This window comes from Staurois parvus, unplaced genomic scaffold (genome assembly GCF_062004578.1).
Source record: "Staurois parvus isolate SC_StPar_1 unplaced genomic scaffold, SC_StPar_1.0 ptg000226l, whole genome shotgun sequence".
Lineage (NCBI taxonomy): Eukaryota > Metazoa > Chordata > Amphibia > Anura > Ranidae > Staurois > Staurois parvus.
Window position 1 is genome coordinate 4,170,066 of NW_028318022.1, and position 19,054 is coordinate 4,189,119.

At 41.2% G+C, this 19,054-nt stretch overlaps 1 protein-coding gene across 1 annotated transcript in view; it reads left to right on the plus strand.

The window, feature by feature from the left end:
• The window catches only part of CSMD1 (CUB and Sushi multiple domains 1), a 2,075,474-nt gene that overhangs the window by 1,772,647 nt on the left and 283,773 nt on the right, over positions 1 to 19,054 (plus strand). The window contains exons 38-42 of the mRNA XM_089679519.1: positions 1,176 to 1,294; positions 1,710 to 1,779; positions 2,940 to 3,056; positions 9,134 to 9,343; positions 16,338 to 16,526. Of these exons, the coding sequence (XP_089535645.1) occupies positions 1,176 to 1,294; positions 1,710 to 1,779; positions 2,940 to 3,056; positions 9,134 to 9,343; positions 16,338 to 16,526 (705 nt within the window). The remainder of the gene's footprint in view (positions 1 to 1,175; positions 1,295 to 1,709; positions 1,780 to 2,939; positions 3,057 to 9,133; positions 9,344 to 16,337; positions 16,527 to 19,054) is intronic.

A 19,054-nucleotide genomic window follows, 5' to 3' on the forward strand; every position in this document is an offset into this window, starting at 1 on the left:
GATTGGCCTAAACAAACTCAACACAGTGCCTAGAAATAGAGAGCAACTGAGCATGTACAGTGCATTTTAATTGATTGTAAACAATAGACACTTATTCTTGATGTTTTACATAGCTTTACCTGCAAAAAGGGACAGCCTGAAGACAGCAGGACTTAATTTTCTGACTAAAGTTCCACTTTAAGTTAACAACGTATTAACTAGGCTAAGTGAATGGTCACTTTGCAAAGTTATAAATTACTTAAAATGTATAAAACCTTGTGGACAACTACTACCATTCACAAACATCAACTATTATTTTGTTTGTGAAGTAAAGTATCAATGTATTGTCTTTATTCACAGTTGTGATGTTAGCATTTGCCTATACATACATTTATCGATTTGTATTTTCACCCTCAACTATTACTGCATATACTGGACAACAAAAGGAAGAAGGACCCACCAGCCTAGGTCCTTAACACAGACAATCATACTCACAAAGCCAAATGAGTGTAAGGCACATTGGGTGTTGATTGCTCTTATCTAGAGCTACAAATTGAGGCTACAGGTGGAGTCGCCATCTGGTTCATGTCATGTGACTTACACTCATTTCTCTTTGTGAGTATAATTTGCTGATGCATTCTTCTTCCTTTTTGTTGTGCAGTGTTTGGGACCCCCCTGTCCAATGAGGGCTGCAAAGTCTGAAAGCTTCCTGATGATCTGTGAAAATTAAATTCTACAAAAATGCCCACTGTTCTCCAGCTGCTTGGCTCTGTGATTTATTGTACTTGAGTGTTAAGGGATTGTTTTATTATATGTACTATTACCTCATATACATTAAAATGTTTACAGTATCTAGAGTAAAGAGATCAGTGTTCTTTCATTATGCCCAAGAAGCAGGACATAGTAACTATATTTAAAGGTATAGCTACAGTAGATATTTTATTTAATAAAAAACAACTTAATTTTCTTACATTTCACTGAATATTTGAAGTGCCATATGCTGCTCCCCTTTGCCCATTTTGCCAAAACAGTCAAACAGCAGGGCACAAATAGATCCTATGTTGAGTCAACCTTATCTCACCTTTGCCCATTGTTTGCAAAAGTCTTGCATGTATGAAAACTGATATGTTTTTGAGTAAAAATATAAACCTCAGGTACATGCTAATTTCTTGCTATATTTATTGTGTCTTCACTAGCTGTTGGTCTTACTGCCTGCCCAGAACCACTTGTGCCAATGAACGGTATTAGAAATGGGGATCGCTACATGGTTAATGATGTAGTATCTTTTCAATGTGAACCTGGCTACACATTACAGGTAGGTAGGTCGTCTTAGTAAGTCTTCTTATATTAAATATTTGTTGTTAAAAATGTTTTGTAAACATGCTATCATCCTAATATCCTATCCTGTATATGCTTTGGTTTAAACATTTACTGTAATTAATTCAAAACAAGATAAAAGGAAAAAAATGCATTCTTATTTCATTACTCCATACCAGGGGTGGACTGACCATTTGGAAACTCGGGCACTGCCCGAGGATTCGGGGTCAGTAGGGGGCCCCATCAGATGCCCCTGGTACCTTTTTCATAGGCTTTTTTGAGTTTGGGCAAGGACACAGGGGCCCCATGATCCCCTATTGCCCAGGGGCCCAATGAGTTGCCAGTCCACCCCTGCTCCATACTGATCATTTGAGACTATGAGGCTGTAGTAAACTTCTTCTTTAAATTAACAGGGGCATTCCCATATTTCCTGCATGCCTGGAACAGTACGACGTTGGAATTTCCCTTCACCCCTTTGCATTGGTAAGCATTTATGTTTGTTATCTTTCATTACTTTTAGTGTGGTAATTTAGATATTCACACAAAATACTCTGCAAAGCATTAAATAAAATAATACATACATTATATGAACAACCCTTGTCAACTACTATAACACAATTACCATTCTAAAGTCAGACCAGTATTGGTTGGATTGTCATTAACAATGACAAGGAATTGTACTTAGCACACATAGTTCTGCTTTCAGTCATCTATTAAGCTCCATGCACTCAAGCTTAAAAAAACACTCCAAGCAGAAGCTTTTGGGCCTTTTTTTCTGCCTCTGGAAGCAAATAGTGTTATCCTATGTGTTCATGTACATTATTTTAGTCTAGAAGCGTTTTTGAAGCTTTTTTAAAAACTCTTTTTTTGCATTTTTGGGAATGATTTGCAGGCAGTAACAAAATCTGCTAAACAATGCTAAGAGCTGGTTTCTAGCAATTTTTCCTTATGTCTGGTATGGAATTTGAGGGGAATTCCATGCCAACATGTGTTATGGGGAAGAGGCCCTGTCCCTGTCAACATTGGGACAAGTTTCTTTAGGGGGAGCCCCCTACTCCAAAGCACCTCCCATGTTGAGGGCATGTGGTCTGGTATGGTTCAGGAGGGGGCACGCTTGCTCGGATAAAAGACTGATATGGATTTGGGAGGGGGAACCCCACACAATTTTTAAAAACAATTTGGCATGGGGTTCCCCTCAAAATCCATACCAGGCCCTAAGTGCCTGGTATGGATTGGGGGGACCCCATGCTGTTTTTTTTTTTTAAGGTTTAATTGCCAGAAATTCTTTTGTTTACATTCAGCTGTCAGTGGGGAACCCATTCCTTAACAACCAGCTATATACTGCTAAATGCCAGCAAAACACCCTCACAAAAACAGAAAAACATTGAAAAAAAAGCTAATACTGAGCTTTTTTTATCCAGCGTTTTTTGCTAGCTATTATTGTGCATGGAGCCTTACTCATGTGATATAAATCTTCTAAAGTTGCTGCAACTGCTCAAGTGCCCAGAAAGTATTGTTAGCAAGTGAGCAAGGCAAAAAGGCTTCCAAATGTCATTAGATATGTTTTATATTTTAACTAGTATCCAAACACAAGTAAATGCAACATATAGACTTTACATTGTTCTAATTTTTTTCCCTGTTAGCAAAATGTGGTGGAACACTGATGAAGATGGCTGGAGTAATATTAAGTCCCGGTTTTCCTGGAAACTACCCAAGCAACTTAGACTGCTCCTGGAAAATCTCATTACCAGTTGGTTTTGGTATGTATTTTGACTAACACTATTTCAGATGAAAAACCTTGGCACCATGATCACTGTTACAGCCAAACCCACATGTCAATTTAAGTGAATGTAAGCCCAAGAGCTTCTATAAGCTTTACCCTATTAATATATGTTCAAAAATGTTTTTCGATCTTCCTAAAAATTCAAATTTCATATTAATACTTAGGAATTCCACTGTAAATGTCCTTGCTGTTACCCTCTCAAATTTATCAATAATGGAGATTAAAAGGGGCTGCACTGACACTCACTGAGCAGACAAAGACTACAATTGTCACCATTATCAGGGAACCAATCCAGGGGTGGACTGGGCTAGGGGTGGAGTGGCAATTGGCCCCCATGTCAGTCTGATGCCACTGTGGGGGGGGAAGCCCAAGAGGCCGGACTGTAGCTGAGACTCACTGTGCAGGCACAGACTACAATTGTCACCATTATCAGGGAACCAATCCAGGGGTGGACTGGGTGGGGGGGAAGTGGCAATTGGCCCCCAGGCCACTCTGATACCACTGTGAGGGGGCCCCAAGAGGCCAGCCTGTAGCTCCTCATCAGCTGTAGGGCTGTGAGCTTAGAGAGTCTCTCTATCACAGTCCAGGGCCAGCACTGACAGTTCCCCTTCCCCCCCACATGGATGGGAGAGGAGAGAGAGAGCTGGTTCTGTTCCACCTCCTCCCACCCTCTCCTCCTCCTGTGTCTGCCTTACCCACGCTCCCTGGCAGTAGTGTGCCTCAGAGAATGAGATGTGTGGGCGGGAAGTTTGAAGCCCAGGAACTAGAAAAGGAAAGGTGCAGCCTGAAAATCCATCCATTCATCCACTGTGAGTGAAGTCTCCCCTTTCCTTCCTTCGCTATCCTGCCATCCAGTACTCTAATGTAAGAGGGACTCTAATGTAAGTGGGGCTCTGCAAATTTCCTTCCTTCCTTCCTTCTCAGATGGATCGAAATACATCGGCTTCAGCAGGAACCTGCCAAATAAATGACTTCAGTAAAACCATCCAGTCATTTTTTTTTTGGTGTGATCACACTCTGCGACTATAGCTGCCAGCAGTGATCATTGTATTCTGACGGTGGGGGAAACCTCACACTGTCAGAATACAATAGCGCAGCAGGAAGGATTCCCCCATCAACACTAACTGTGATTATGGGAGAATTTAGTGATTTTCTGTCCTTCTACGTGTGGCAGAAGAAAAGAGAATTGTACAATCTATGGGCTGCTTAAGAGTGTGCATGTCTGTGTGTGTATATATATATATATATATATATATATATATATATATATAAATATATATACATACACACACACTCAAACACACATGTTTGTTTGTACTTTGGGGTGCACACCCTAATGCAATACGATGTGCACACCTATGCCTAAAGGCTTCCTGGTGAAGAGGAGTAAAAAGTCCCCACTGCCGCCTCTGGCTTCCCCCTGCTCTGGCCAGCTTAGGAACCCAGAGCCAGTGCGGAGCCTTGGATGGGGGTCGGGAGGAGGCAGGGAAGAGGGGGAGCTGGAGGGGGGCCAAGACACTGCACCATGGGCATCTGGGTTGTACTTGCCCCCTGGGCCTAAAGTTGCCAGTCATCCCCTGAACCAGTCCAAACTAATGATGTACAGCAAATGTATATAGACAGGAAGTTGCTCATAAAATCTGGAAGAGATCTGCCACAATGTGATGCAAATAAGGATGGGAACTGTTAAAACAATTATTTCATTTAAAAAACCATGGTAATGATTTATGATACACAAAACAAGTTTTCAGATCACCTATATCTCTGGTAATGCATGTACTAAGCAATGCAGAGTGTAGCATAACATTTATCTATCATAGGTCAGAGCATTGTTCAATCCCAATTTTAGATTCTAGCCCCTGTTCTCTAGTCAACCCCCTGGTCCCCTTAAGGCAACCATCACAAGCAGTTTTTTATGCTGTTTTTGTTTTCATACTTACATACTTTTCATACTTACCTTTTCCAGATATCTTCCTTTTCCAGCAGTTGGTTCTTTATTATGGTGAGCACAGTGCTAGTATTATTATGCTAGCACTGCTCTCTGCAGCATTACACTGTGAATGCAGATCACCTTGGTGATGTCTCAGGGGGTAGGTCTATGATGCTCTTCATTCAGTGTGTCTTAAGTCTTCTTGGCTGAATGACACTGAGCATGACACTGACTTCCATCATTTAATGACCTTGGAAGACTGAGGGCATTAAATGATGGAAAGGAATCACTGGGGCAGAGGTAAGCATGCTAGCTTGAGCTGCATTTTTCATTTCTCTTCCATTCATTGAAGGCTGCAGCCCCAAGAGGGTGAAGCCTTGGTGCCATTTTCACAGCTTCCTGAGCTGTTTATCCCCTGTTCTGGAGTTCTGAGGGGGGGTCCATTTTCCCGCACATAGGCTCAGCTCTGCCAGCCACTGGGGGCATAGACCAGATCATTGCACAGCGCTACCACTCCTTGCAAGGATTAGTCCACATAGCCAGATCAGGTCACATCAGGATCTGCTCTTTTAAGCCAGATTGTTACACAAAGACTTCTCACCTCTCAGAATGGCACAGCAGGCTCTACTTTTGCCTTTTCTGTCTCCCCTGCAGTAGCACAGACTTCCTCCCTGCAATCAGATATACAGTCCAGGAGTGGTGAGTGTATCCCTGGGAGTAAAGGCCTTCTCCCCATCTGCAGGTCCAATTATAGCACAAGGCACGATGGGCAGGTAACAAAAATCCACCAGGGGTCTACAAAATTAGGAATCTCCCTGCTGTATGTGCCTCCTGTGATTCAGGGGTAAACCTTTTCCTGGGCAAACCACATTGTTTATTCTGCCAGACTCCTCTGGTCTTAGAGGCCTCTGTGCCTTCTTCAAATGCAAGTCAGGTGGTGTCAGGTTCTTCTGGGGCCCCCTTAACCTTTGACTATTTTTCTGCCACCATAGAGTATTTTGTCTGGTGTATGGAGTGGGCCCTGTTGTGCAAACCCCCCACCGCGAGTCTCCTTCCTCCAGAATCTGTGTCTGGCGAATCTGATGCTAAACAGTCTCTTTTCCTGAATCTGGGAAGACCTGAGGTGGAGACTTCCCCTCTTCCTTCTGATGATGAGGAAAAGCTGCCAGTAGCCAAACTGGCATTGGTTGAATTGCTTGAGTTGGTTTCATTACAGTGGTCAGGGAAACTTTGAAAATGGAAGATTACCCATCTCAGTCGTTGGATTGCCAGCTACCTTATGGGACTCACAAATGCAAAAAGTTTTCCCAAGTTTTTCCATATGATGATTTTGATGATTTTATCTTTTAGCCTTGGTCACAACCAATTAAGTCTTCCTCGCAATTCCTTTGAGGAAGCATTCATTAAGAAGTGGTCTACTACTCCTGTGGTAGACCCTCCAGTTTCCAAACTGAATAAGGCTACCAACATTCCCTCAGAAGAATCTCCTTCCTTTACCCATCAGACAGGAAGGCAGAGAGCACTGTGCATTCTATGTAGGCTGTTTATGGAGCCAAAGTTGTGGAATTGGTGGATAGACTAGTTTAAGGTCTTTAATACCTGTGTAATGTGGCTCTGTACTTAGCTCAGTTGGTCTCCCATCTGTCTGTCTCTGCAATTGTTTTATAGAGGCTTCTCTGGCTTAAGTGCTGGTCTGTGAATCAGACTTCTAGGAAAGCCCTTACCAACAAGCCATTGGTGAGTGGCCACCTCTTTGGTGCATCCTTGGATGAGCTCATCAAGAACATCACTGGAGGCAAGAGTATCTTCCTCCCGCAAATTCAGAAAGCTAAGGACACACATTACATGTTGGCCCCTCCTTTTAAGCCCACAAACTTATTTTTCTTAGCCAAAGCTTCTCCTTCATGGAAAGTCCTCCAAGCCTTTTGACTCCTCTGAATGCCAGCACCCCTTGCAGTCCAAAGCTCCGAAGTCTGCAGAGAAACCATCCTTCACTTCAAGGTATGCCCTCACCTTGCATCTCAAGGTGGGGGTACATCTCCTGTTGTTTTGCAAACTGATGACTTTCTCAAAATTGGGTTCTCAAAGTTATCTCCTCTGGTTACAAGTTCCAAACCTTTCCGCCAGATTGTTTTTTTTCCCTCCAATCTGTGAACTTTCCCCAAACAATTAGCTGACTTATAACTTGCAATTCAAGGAATCTTGGAGCAGGGATAAATAGCCACTGTTACATTCTCGGAAGCATTCATGGGCTTCTATTCCAATTTGTTCACTGTTCCAAAGAAGGGCGGTATCTGTCCACCTTGAACACCTTCTTATATGTCCACAAGTTTTGCATGGAGTCAGTTCACTCAGTGGTAGCTTCCTTACTTCAAGGGGATTTCGTGGCCACAACTGACTTCAATGACACTTCCCTTCATATCCCCATTTGCCACTCTCCCCAGTGTTCCCTTTGGTTTGTGGTAGGGGAGATGCACTACCAATTTGTAGCCTTACTCTTTGGCATCAGCGTTGCATGTCTTCACCAAGATGCAAGCTTTAATCTCGACTTTTCTACTCAGTGAGATAGCAGTTGTGGGATATCTGGATTTTTTTATCCTGTGAGCACCATCTGCAACAGCTCTCAAATGAGATCTCTCCATCATGATCAAGATCTTGATGGAATGTGCATGAACTCTAAACTTCTTGCAAGTTGGTGCTGGTTCCATCCCCTCATATAGAGTACCTGGGACTCATTCTGGACACTACCATGGCCAGGATTTTTCTTCTGATTTACAAACTTCAAAAGCTTTATCTTCATGTCAGCTGCCTCCTTTTTCTGTGTGCTGCATTCATCTGTTTCTGCATGTGAATTTTGAGAGATTCTGGCCAAGTGGAACCTAGTTCTAGGCTCACTTGATCAGTCCCTCTATCTATTTTGCCCAATAAAAGCTTCAGTCCTCTATTCTGTCAGCCGGGAAGACCTTTCTTCCCTTCAGTAGGCAAATCATCATCACAGATGCCAGTCTTTTCAGGTGGGAAAGTGGTATACATCGCTTGTCCAAACAGGGCCTTTGGTCTCTGGAGGAGGCCAGTTTGACCATTAACATTCTGGAATTTTGGTCACTCCATCTCCCCCTCTCCCATTGGATAACTCTACTCCACATTTTCTCAATCATGGTACAGCCCATCCCACCCAACCTGGGGGCACCAGGAGCTTGGCTGAGGCCCTGGAGGCCTCTCAAAAATTGGCAGAGTGCCATGTTCCATACATATCGGCAGTTCACATTCTTTCATACATATCTTTCTGCTATGGCACCTATTAAAAAATCTGAATCTTTATTCAATGATCCTGAGGGTCCTAGCAAAGTACAGGTGGCTTTGTCTTCCACCATTTCTGGGCTTATGCCATTTCAGGCCAAGAATCTATGTTTCTTGTCATGGCACATTCTACCAGGGGGCTTTATGCATCCTGAGCTTTTATCATTCTGCTTTGGTTGTTTGGGTTTGCAAGGCGGCTACTTGGTCATTTGCTTGCACCTTTACCAAATTCTACAAGGCTAATGTAGCTGTCTCTGTGGATGCCAGTTTTGGCAGAAAGTTTTGCAGGCAGCAGTCTGAGTTCTGCTGGGATGTGGTTTTCTGTTCTGTTGTTTTCTGTTTATGGGCCTACCCTTCTTCTCTATGGTACTGATTTAGGAAGTCCCATTCATCAGGACAGGAAGTATGTCCTTCAATAAACAAAAGAGAAAGGGATTTTTGTACTCACCATAAACTCCTTTCCTGAGTTAAGTGAAGGTCACAGCACACATCCAGTCTTCTTTTGCCTTTCTTGGTGTATATGTCCTCTACTGCTGTCTACTAACTAAACTTAATGCATATGGGGGATTTGACAATCTCCAGAGAGCCTCCCCCTGGGAGGTTTAGTTTAGTTGCACCTAGCATCCTGCTCCTGTAGATGGAGATATCAAACCCATTCATCATGAAAAATGGCTGTGTCCTTGAATTAATTCCGAGACGAGCATAATCATGTTTCTACTACACCTTGGAAAAATAAATAATTTAGCTCAGAGTTGGGCCCCAAAAGTATACATGCAGGGGTAGAATGGTTCCTGTATGATTAATTGTTGCTTTTTCATTTTCAGGGGCTCACATTCAGTTTGAAAATTTTTCAACTGAGGCAAATCATGATATTCTTGAGATACAAAACGGTCCCTATCATACAAGTTCCCAAATTGGGCAGTTTAGTGGTCCTGAACTCCCTTCATCATTGCTAAGCACCACTCATGAAGTTCTTATTCACTTTTTTAGTGATCATTCTGAAAATCGACAAGGATTTAAGCTTGTATATCAAGGTAAGGAAGTATGTAGCATTACTGTTAAGTTCATTTTGTGAGTTTAAGTGAATTATGTCTGATATACCTCAGTTTGGTTGAAAAGTTTTTGCTATATTGTTTAACTTGAAGCTTAGTGGTCTTGTCCCATGTACCTTGAAATGGTCACATATAAATCAGTATGACAGAACCATATACCTAAGGTAGCCCATAGATTAGTCAAAGAAAAATGTTTGATGTTTATGTTATGTTAGATTATTAAATTATTTTATGTTAAATTAGTCTATTTTATTTGATGCTGCACTATTTTCCCTATTTGGGTTTGATGGTCAGCCGGGGGTTTATTATTTATTTTTTATTCTTTAATTGTGTCTATTTAGTGTTTTCTATACAGCTGTAATTTGTTGCTCATGCACTATATTTTAATATATATTTTTGAGTTCAAAGAAGATTGATTGACACGGGTTTGATGGTCAGCAGGGTGTTTGCTGATACAGTCAGGTCCATAAATATTGGGACATCGACACAATTCTAAAATTTTTGGCTCTATACACCACCACAATGGATTTGAAATTAAACAAACAAGATGTGCTTTAACTGCAGACTGTCAGCTTTAATTTGAGGGTATTTACATCCAAATCAGGAGAACGGTGTAGGAATTACAATAGTTTGCATATGTGCCTCCCACTTGTTAAGGGACCAAAAGTAATGGGACAGAATAATAATCATAAATCAAACTTTCACTTTTTAATACTTGGTTGCAAATTCTTTTGCAGTCAATTACAGCCTGAAGTCTGGAACGCATAGACATCACCAGACGTTGGGTTTCATCCCTGGTGATGCTCTGCCAGGCCTCTACTGCAACTGTCTTCATTTCCTGCTTGTTCTTGGGGCATTTTCCCTTCAGTTTTGTCTTCAGCAAGTGAAATGCATGCTCAATCGGATTCAGGTCAGGTGATTGACTTGGCCATTGCATAACATTTCACTTCTTTCCCTTAAAAAACTCTTTGATTGCTTTTGCAGTATGCTTTCGGTCATTGTCCATCTGCACTGTGAAGCGGCGTCCAATGAGTTCTGAAGCATTTGGCTGAATATGAGCAGATAATATTGCCCAAAACACTTCAGAATTCATCCTGCTGCTTTTGTCAGCAGTCACATCATCAATAAATACAAGAGAACCAGTTCCATTGGCAGCCATACATGCCCACACCATGACACTACCACCACCATGCTTCACTGATGAGGTGGTATGCTTAGGATCATGAGCAGTTCCTTTCCTTCTCCATACTCTTCTCTTCCCATCACTCTGGTACAAGTTGATCTTGGTCTCATCTGTCCATAGGATGTTGTTCCAGAACTGTGAAGGCTTTTTTAGATGTCATTTGGTAAAACTTTAATCTGGCCTTCCTGTTTTTGAGGCTCACCAATCGTTTCCATCTTGTGGTGAACCCTCTGTATTCACTCTGGTGAAGTCTTCTCTTGATTGTTGACTTTGACACACATACACCTACCTCCTGGAGAGTGTTCTTGATCTGGCCAACTGTTGTGAAGGGTGTTTTCTTCACCAGGGAAAGAATTCTTTGGTCATCCACCACAGTTTTTTTCCGTGGTCTTCCGGGTCTTTTGGTGTTGCTGAGCTCACCGGAGCGTTCCTTCTTTTTAAGAATGTTCCAAAAAGTTGTTTTGGCCACGCCTAATGTTTTGCTATCTCTCTGATGGGCTTGTTTTGTTTTTTCAGCCTAATGATGGCTTGCTTCACTGATAGTGACATCTCTTTGGATCTCATCTTGAGAGTTAACAGCAACAGATTCGAAATGCAAATAGCACACCTGAAATGAACTCTGGACCTTTTATCTGCTCATTGTAATTGGGATAATGAGGGAATAACACACACCTGGCCATGGAACAGCTGAGAAGCCAATTGTCCCATTACTTCTGGTTCCTTAACAAGTGGGAGGCACATATGCAAACTGTTGTAATTCCTACACCGTTCACCTGATTTGGATGTAAATAACCTCAAATTAAAGCTGACAGTCTGCAGTTATAGCACATCTTGTTTGTTTCATTTCAAATCCATTGTGGTGGTGTATAGAGCCAAAAATGTCAGAATTGTGTCGATGTCCCAATATTTATGGACCTGACTGTACATCCATTTTTGCTTCACTTTATTGGTTTCTGATATATTATTTACTTTCTTTTATTGGCCTTTGTTATTTATGCACTTATTAGCAGTGCCACACTACACAAAAAAAAAAATTTTCCCTCTTATGTGAGAACACATACTGAACTATTGTATTCTGACAGTGGGGAGACATCCCTACCACCAGTAGACACTGATCAGCATTGCAGGCTATAGCCTGCATATCTGATTGAGCAGGGAAAATCTGACAGGGTGGTTGTACAGAAGTCGATTGGTAGATTGACTTCTGTACAACCTCACTGCTCATACATGGATTGAAATTCATCTGGTCCCCACTGTATGGCTGGCTTAAGCTAGTAAACATGACTCGAAATAAAGTAAATACATTAAACCAGGCTTAAGCTAGTAAACATGACTCAAAATAAAATAAATACATTAAACCAGGCTTAAGCTAGTAAACTTGACTCAAAATAAAATAAATACATTAAACCAATCTTGAAGTGTAAACCCTCCAAAACCATTATTTTAGTTTAATAGAACTTGGGAAGTTTTTCTACTGCACAGGGTCATTATTGTTGCCTATGACTCTTTTGGTAATATCCAACCATTCCTTGTCCTGTGATTACAGCCAAAGCTTTGTAATGTTCTGGTTACTGTCATTGTGCTTTCTACAGTTTTTCCTATGGATAGAATCTATTACATGACTGGTGACGCTATAGTACTCATTAAAGATCTAATGTGACCTGAAGATAGTATGATGCATTACTTTAGTAAAGGGAAACAGAAGTAAAAATATAAAGAAAAGCAGGAGTAAAAATATAAAAACGGTTAAAAAAAATGTAAAATCATTTTCCGCGCATTTTGCCAATTTGTGTTTGTCTTTTTAAATACCTGTCTACTTTTAAACTCCCTTTATTTAAGCATCATAACTGTCTATGTTTGGCTTATATAAATGTGTAAAAATAAACAAGATTTAATGGCAACAGAGAGCAAAATATAGCAAAAAAAAAAAATGCAATTATCTCACCAAACATGTTGAATGAACACCAATAATGTGCATATTATGTTACAATTTGTTATTCCAATAAATGCTCACCACTCCATGTAAGAAGAAAATTGTACTTCTCAAGGACCACAGTAGGTGCCAATGCAGCTGCAATTGTTTAACATAACCAAATGATGACTGTAGAACTACTATCAGTAGATTGCTGCCTGATGACTGATAGAACACAGTCTGGGCTTGCTGACCCGCCATCACAGAACAGTGCATTGGGACTACTTGTAAAGTTGTAGCTGAAGTAGGGACGGGTGGACTGACCATTTAGAAACTCGGGCACTGCCCGAGGGCCAGGGGTCAGTAGGGGGCCCTATGAGATGCCCCTGGTACCTTTTTCATGGACTTTATTAAGTTTGGGCAAGGACACAGGGGCCCCATGATCCCCTATTGCCCGGGGGCCCCATGAGTTGTCAGTCCACCCCTGAGTAGGGAGCAAGAGCCACATAAACCAATGCCTCCTCTGTAGTGCTGGCTCCTGTCCCAGGCAGAGTGATACCAACTGCACTCCACCTCTTATCCTGGCTAGCGGTCTCCAGAGTGGTGCCGGCAGCAGGAAAGAAGAGATTGTTAGGTCAGTGTGAAGCAATACACTGGGCATAATAGAAGTCTATGGCTAAGCGCAGAAAACCCACAGAAAAGCTGCATGTACACTTGCACTGCACCCACAGTGTGGGTAAACAGCAGCACATCAGTGTGAAAGCAGCCCTATACTATTACATCCTGCAGGTTTGGTGCACTTTCTGAAAGCTCACCAAAACTCCTGAATGCAAGAGTTTTGGTACTCTTTAAGAAAGTGCAGCACACCTGCAGGATATGATAGAAGTCTATGGCAAAGCGCAGCTGACCCAGGAAAGTCGCAGATGAGCTGTGCTGTACCCATGGTGTGGGTAAATTGCAGCACATCAGTGTAAAAGCAGCCTTATAGGGGGCTCAGAACAGTAAAGGTTCATCTACATTTGCAGTTTGGGGGTTGTAAAACCCCATATTTAAGACATTTTTTTACCACCCTCACCCCACCTGCACCCCCTTTAGCTGTAGTAGCCAGGGGTGCTCACATGTTGCAGAAGGAGTTATACACCCGGTTGGAGGGTGTAGCACCTGCTAAGCATGATGCATTCAAGTGAATGTGGCTGCTCTGCAAGTGCCCTACAACCTTGCGCAGTACAGCAAACAAGGGGTTAAAGCAGGCACCATTGTGTTGCTTTCTCACTACCTGCTTTAACCTCTTGGACAAAAGCATGCAGTTGCAGGGCACTTGCAAAGTGGCCCCTTTACTTGAATGGGTCACGATTAATAAGCAGTAGCACCCACCAAAAGCAGCCGGGGGTTTAATTCCTGCTGTGGAATGTGTACATCTTTGGCTGTTGCTTCAGCACCTAAAGGGAATAGGGATTGGGTGCGGTAAAATTGTGATTAAACCACAGGGTTTTATCATCCCCCAACTTTATGTGTGAAAGAGCCATAAGGGTGCTGCTGCCAAATGCAACTAGGGACTCATTCACAAGTGCAGCAGGCACTGCTGCTCCTCTGAAAAGCAATCCAAGTGTGTTTGACAGGTAGTGAGGAGGTGATAAGTTGCCTCCTCACCACCTGATTTAAACTTATGATTGCTGTGCAATGCACATGATTGTGACACGGTAGTACAGCAATTGAAGGTTTAAAATGCATGTGAGGAGGCAACACTGTGCTTGGTGATCTTTGACTTCTCCCATTTTGTTCAGGTAGATCTCCACATCTTTATGGCTGCCGACCCCTGCTGTAGAACCTTGAACAGACCAGTTTTATTAAATAGAATAAGGTCACACAGGAAGTTAAAATCTTTACCACAATTCATGCAGTTATGTCATATGTAGATAGTTACGTACAGTATGTTATGTTAAATATGTGTAGCACACGCTTAGTTAACTAGGGGCTCTTACTCAATTGTAGTGCTACAGGGGGTAGTGCTACATACTGTACACTATATTGCCAAAAGTATTAGGACGCCTGCCTTTACACGCACATGAACTTTAATTGCATTCCAGTCTTAGTCCGTAGGGTTCAATATTGAGTTGGCACACCCTTTGCAGCTATAACAGCTTCAACTCTTCTGGGAAAGCTGTCCACAAGGTTTAGGAGTGTGTCTATGGGAATGTTTGACCATTCTTCCAGAAGTGCATTTGTGATGTCAGGCACTGATGTCGGACGAGAAGGCCTGGCTTGCAGTCTCCACTCTAATTAGTCTCAAAGCTGTTCTATCGTATTGAGGTCAGGACTCTGTGCAGGCCAGTCAAGTTCCTCCACCCCAAACTCGCTCATCCATGCCTTTATGGACCTTGCTTTGTGCACTGGTGTGCAGTCATGTTGGAACAGGAAGGGGCCATCCCATACCATTCCCACAAGGGTGGGAGCATGCAATTGTCCAAAATGTCTTGGTATGCTGACAGCTTAAGAGTTCACTTCACTGGAACTAAGTAAGGGGCCAAGCCCAAACCCTGAAAAACAACCCCAAAACATAAACCCCCTCCACCAAACTTTACACTTTGCACAATGCAGTTAGGAAGCTGCTCGCCCATGGAAACCCATTCCATTAAGCTGTCTACACACTGTTGTTGTGCTAATCAGAAGGCCACATGAGGTTTGGAGGTCTTTAGCTATTGACTCAGTTGCTTCCACTTTGTTATAATACCACCAGGGGCGGACTGACCACGCGGCTACTCAGGCACTGCCCGAGGGCCCAGGGTCAATAGGGGCCCCATTAGATGCCCCTGGTACCATTCATAGGCTTTTTTGAGTGTGGTTTTAGTGTGGGCGAGGACACGGGCCCCATGATCCCCTATTGTCGGGGGGCCCCATGAGTTGTCAGTCCGCCCCTGAATACCACTAAAAGTTGGCAATGGAATATTTAGTATCAAGGAGATTTCACGGATGGACTTATTGCACAGGTGGCAACCTATCACAATATGAGGCTGAAATTCACTGAGCTCCTGAGAGTGACCAGTTCTTTCACACATTTGTAGAAGCAGTCTGTATGTCTAGGTACTTGATTTTATACACCTGTGGCCATGGAGGTGATTGATTTGGCATCCCAATACTTTTGCTAATATAGCGTATGTATGCACAGTATATGTTTTTAGTATAATCATTTTTGCCTTTTGTTCTCACATTTAAGCATATGCATAGCAAAAACTGAGTGGGGAAGAGTTAAAATGCCCAGCTAGTTATTTTCTTTGCTGTTTGCCTCTGTGGAATTTTCCCTACATCTCCTGTCCCATAGATGCAACAGGAAATTAGTGAAAATTCCCAAAATTATGGGAATTCCCCTCTTATACAGTTGTCCCTGGAACATGTGCTCACATTAGAATATATCCCTTAATCTCTTTTTCTGAGGACAACTCTAAACTTTTTTATTTCCCTTTACTTCTGATCTTGTTCCCAATGACCGCCTGTATTCAGTATGACGAGAGGTGAATCTTCCCAGTAGGGATTCAGAAAGTAAAAAAAAAAGTTTGACTGAAGTTTTAATTCCTCCTCACTCTAACCAAAACTAAAAGAAACTAAAACAACTAAACCAGAGGGTTTTGCTAGCAGTACACTCTAAAATGGTTTTCCCCTGTACAATATAAGACCTGAGTACTGTGTAGTTCACAAATATTCTACATGCATAAACATGCTGCTTGACTGTCTCGTGATTCTAAAAGATTTTAAAAAGATTAATTCATGTTATTTTATTTTCACAATTATGTTCTCTCCTTGATCCCTTTTTATCAATAGTTTTGTGTCTTAAGTTCCCTAGGTTTTCATTAACATTTATTGCAAGTGCTGATTTTATTTTCCAGCCTATGAATTGCAAAACTGTCCAACCCCGCATCCATTTAAGAATGGGTACATCATTAATTCTGATTATAGTGTGGGACAATCAATATCTTTTGAATGTTATCCAGGATATGTTCTGATAGGACATGCTGTTCTCACTTGCCAACATGGTATTAATAGAAACTGGAACTATCCTTTTCCAAGATGTGAAGGTAAGTAAATTATCCTGAGAGTTTGTTTGCTAACTACTTACTTTTTAAATGCTTCAAGAAACAGCTTTGAAAGCTTTGCTTGTTTGTTTGTTTTTTTTTTTATTAAAGAAAAATTTATTAAAACAGCCCTTACATAGAACTTAAACGTATTGACTGCTGGCTGTGAATCGTCTTAGGTGAACATTGACATTTATTTCAGTAGTGTTTTGAAAAAACATTGAATTTTCCAGTATAAATAGCCTAGCTTTTCTAACAAGCAATTATTTATTGTTTCTGAGATTAACATTACAACTTGCACCTTCTATGAGGCTCTCTGGAGGGAACTAAATATGATAGCATAAATAGGGCAATTTGCTTTGTGATCCATTAGCCCTAATGTTTCATTATTGTGTAAGTATTCAGCAGTCCCTCATTGTGCAATGATTGTGTCTGTTTTTCATGCTTCGCAAAACCTTTGTTGCTAAGGTTAATAATCTGAAGAAAAAGTAGTCAATAACTTCTGCAGTCACATGGAGTGAAAAAAAAATAATGCTCATTTTATAGTGCCTGGCTTAAATGAAGTGTATCACACTGTACTTTCATTTAAACTAAAGTAATGACTACATTAATTATTTGTAAAGTGGAGCATAAGTGGTTTTCGTGTGTACAGTATAAAAAAAAGTTTGTAGTTTTGCCTTTTAGCTTGAACCTTCCTGTTCCTATTCATATGTAGACATTTCTTCTAATGTTTTCTACTTTTTATTGTATTGAATTTGTTTCTTGTATTGGTTATCTAAAAAAAGAGCTGCCAGGTATATTAATATGTTCAGACTAGCAATATTCCAAACATGGAGGCATCTTGCCGTAACTACAAGACACACTGATAGTTCTCTAACTGATATTTCTGCATAAATGTAGCCCTTCTCTCCATTGTGTGAGCCTCTGCTGACCCCTCACAATAGACTGTTGAAAGCTAGGAACTCTGGTAGGAGTTGGGCTTAGCTTTCAGTCAAGTCTTCTATTCAGCATGCATCTGATGCATGGCTTCTCTGGGCACCCAGATATCAGAATTAAATTAGAAGTTTAGCAAAAAAAAGATGAGTAATGGAAATTTCTCACTGACAGTAATTTAGTAAATTTAGTAAATGGGAGTCTATTGTTCACTGTCAGTAAAGTAGAAAAAAGGGACTACTTACTGTTTACAGGCTCATTTCAATTCATACAATGGGTCCAATCTTGCTTTATCTGTGCTACAGGCAAGACCCCCTGCCCCCTGTGACATCAGTGGTCTATTAAGAAATTGGCATAGTTCTGTACTGGGAGTGACCTGTTAAGTTGTAAGTTGGCTGACTCAGTGACTAGCAGAATTTCCTACTAATTCTAATTTGCTTAAATTGATTCACTCTTTTCTAATTAAGGTACTTATAGACAACAATGTGTCTGCATTTTGGCAATATTGCTAGTTTACATGGCAAGCATTTGTTTGCCTGTCTATCTTGATTAAAGATCAGGCAATAACAAGGGTCTCCAAAGCAAGTGGCTGCTGAGGTGCTCAGCCTCAAATGAGAAGCGGACTTTGCCACCTCTCTCCACTGAAGGATGCAATTTATAAACCTCATAAATATTCTAGATTTCATGAAGTTATTAGAAAAATATTCAGTATTCGAATAGCTGTACATGTATTTAAATTCTCAAGTTTGACGCCCTCATTTAGTAAGAATAATAGTCCCAATGGATATGTAATGTAGTTTTGTATAGAGTAAGGAATGATTAATAGCTCACTGTTTTTATTGGTTACCACTTTTACTGGCACAAAAAGTGATTTTTGAAAGAAACCCAACATTTTACAGTTGTTACCAGAATAGGAAGTAAGGGTCAGCTGTTTAAGAAGGAAAGGTTCTTTGTCTCTAGTACATAAAGAGAAGAAAAATCTCCCTAGCAACACATCAATAAAACTTGACAGGGGTTTTAATGCTTTCCTACTTCATTCAACACAATGTAAAGTGTATGTATATATATATATATATATATATATATATATATATACACACACACACACACTGCTCAAAAAAATTAAAGGAACACTTTGAAAACACATCATATCTCAATGGGGAAAAATATCATGCTGGATATCTATACTGATATAGACTGGGTAATGTGTTAGGAACGTAAGGATGCCCCATCATTTGATGGAAATGAAAATTATCAACCTACAGAGTACTGAATTCAAAGACACCCCAAAAATCAAAGTGAAAAAAAATGATGGAGCAGGCTAGTTCATTTTACTGCAATTTCATTGCAGCAACTCAAAATGCTACTCAGTAGTTTGTATGGCCCCTACGTACTTGTATGCATGCCTGACAATGTTGGGGCATGCTCCTAATGAAATGATGGATGTTTTCCTGGGGTATTTCCTCCCAGATCTGTACCAGGGCATCACTGAGCTCCTAGACAGTCTAAGGTGCAATCTGGCAGTGTCGGATGGACTGAAACATGATATCCCAGAGGTGTTCTATTTGATTTAGGTCAGGTGAGCGTGGGGGCCATAT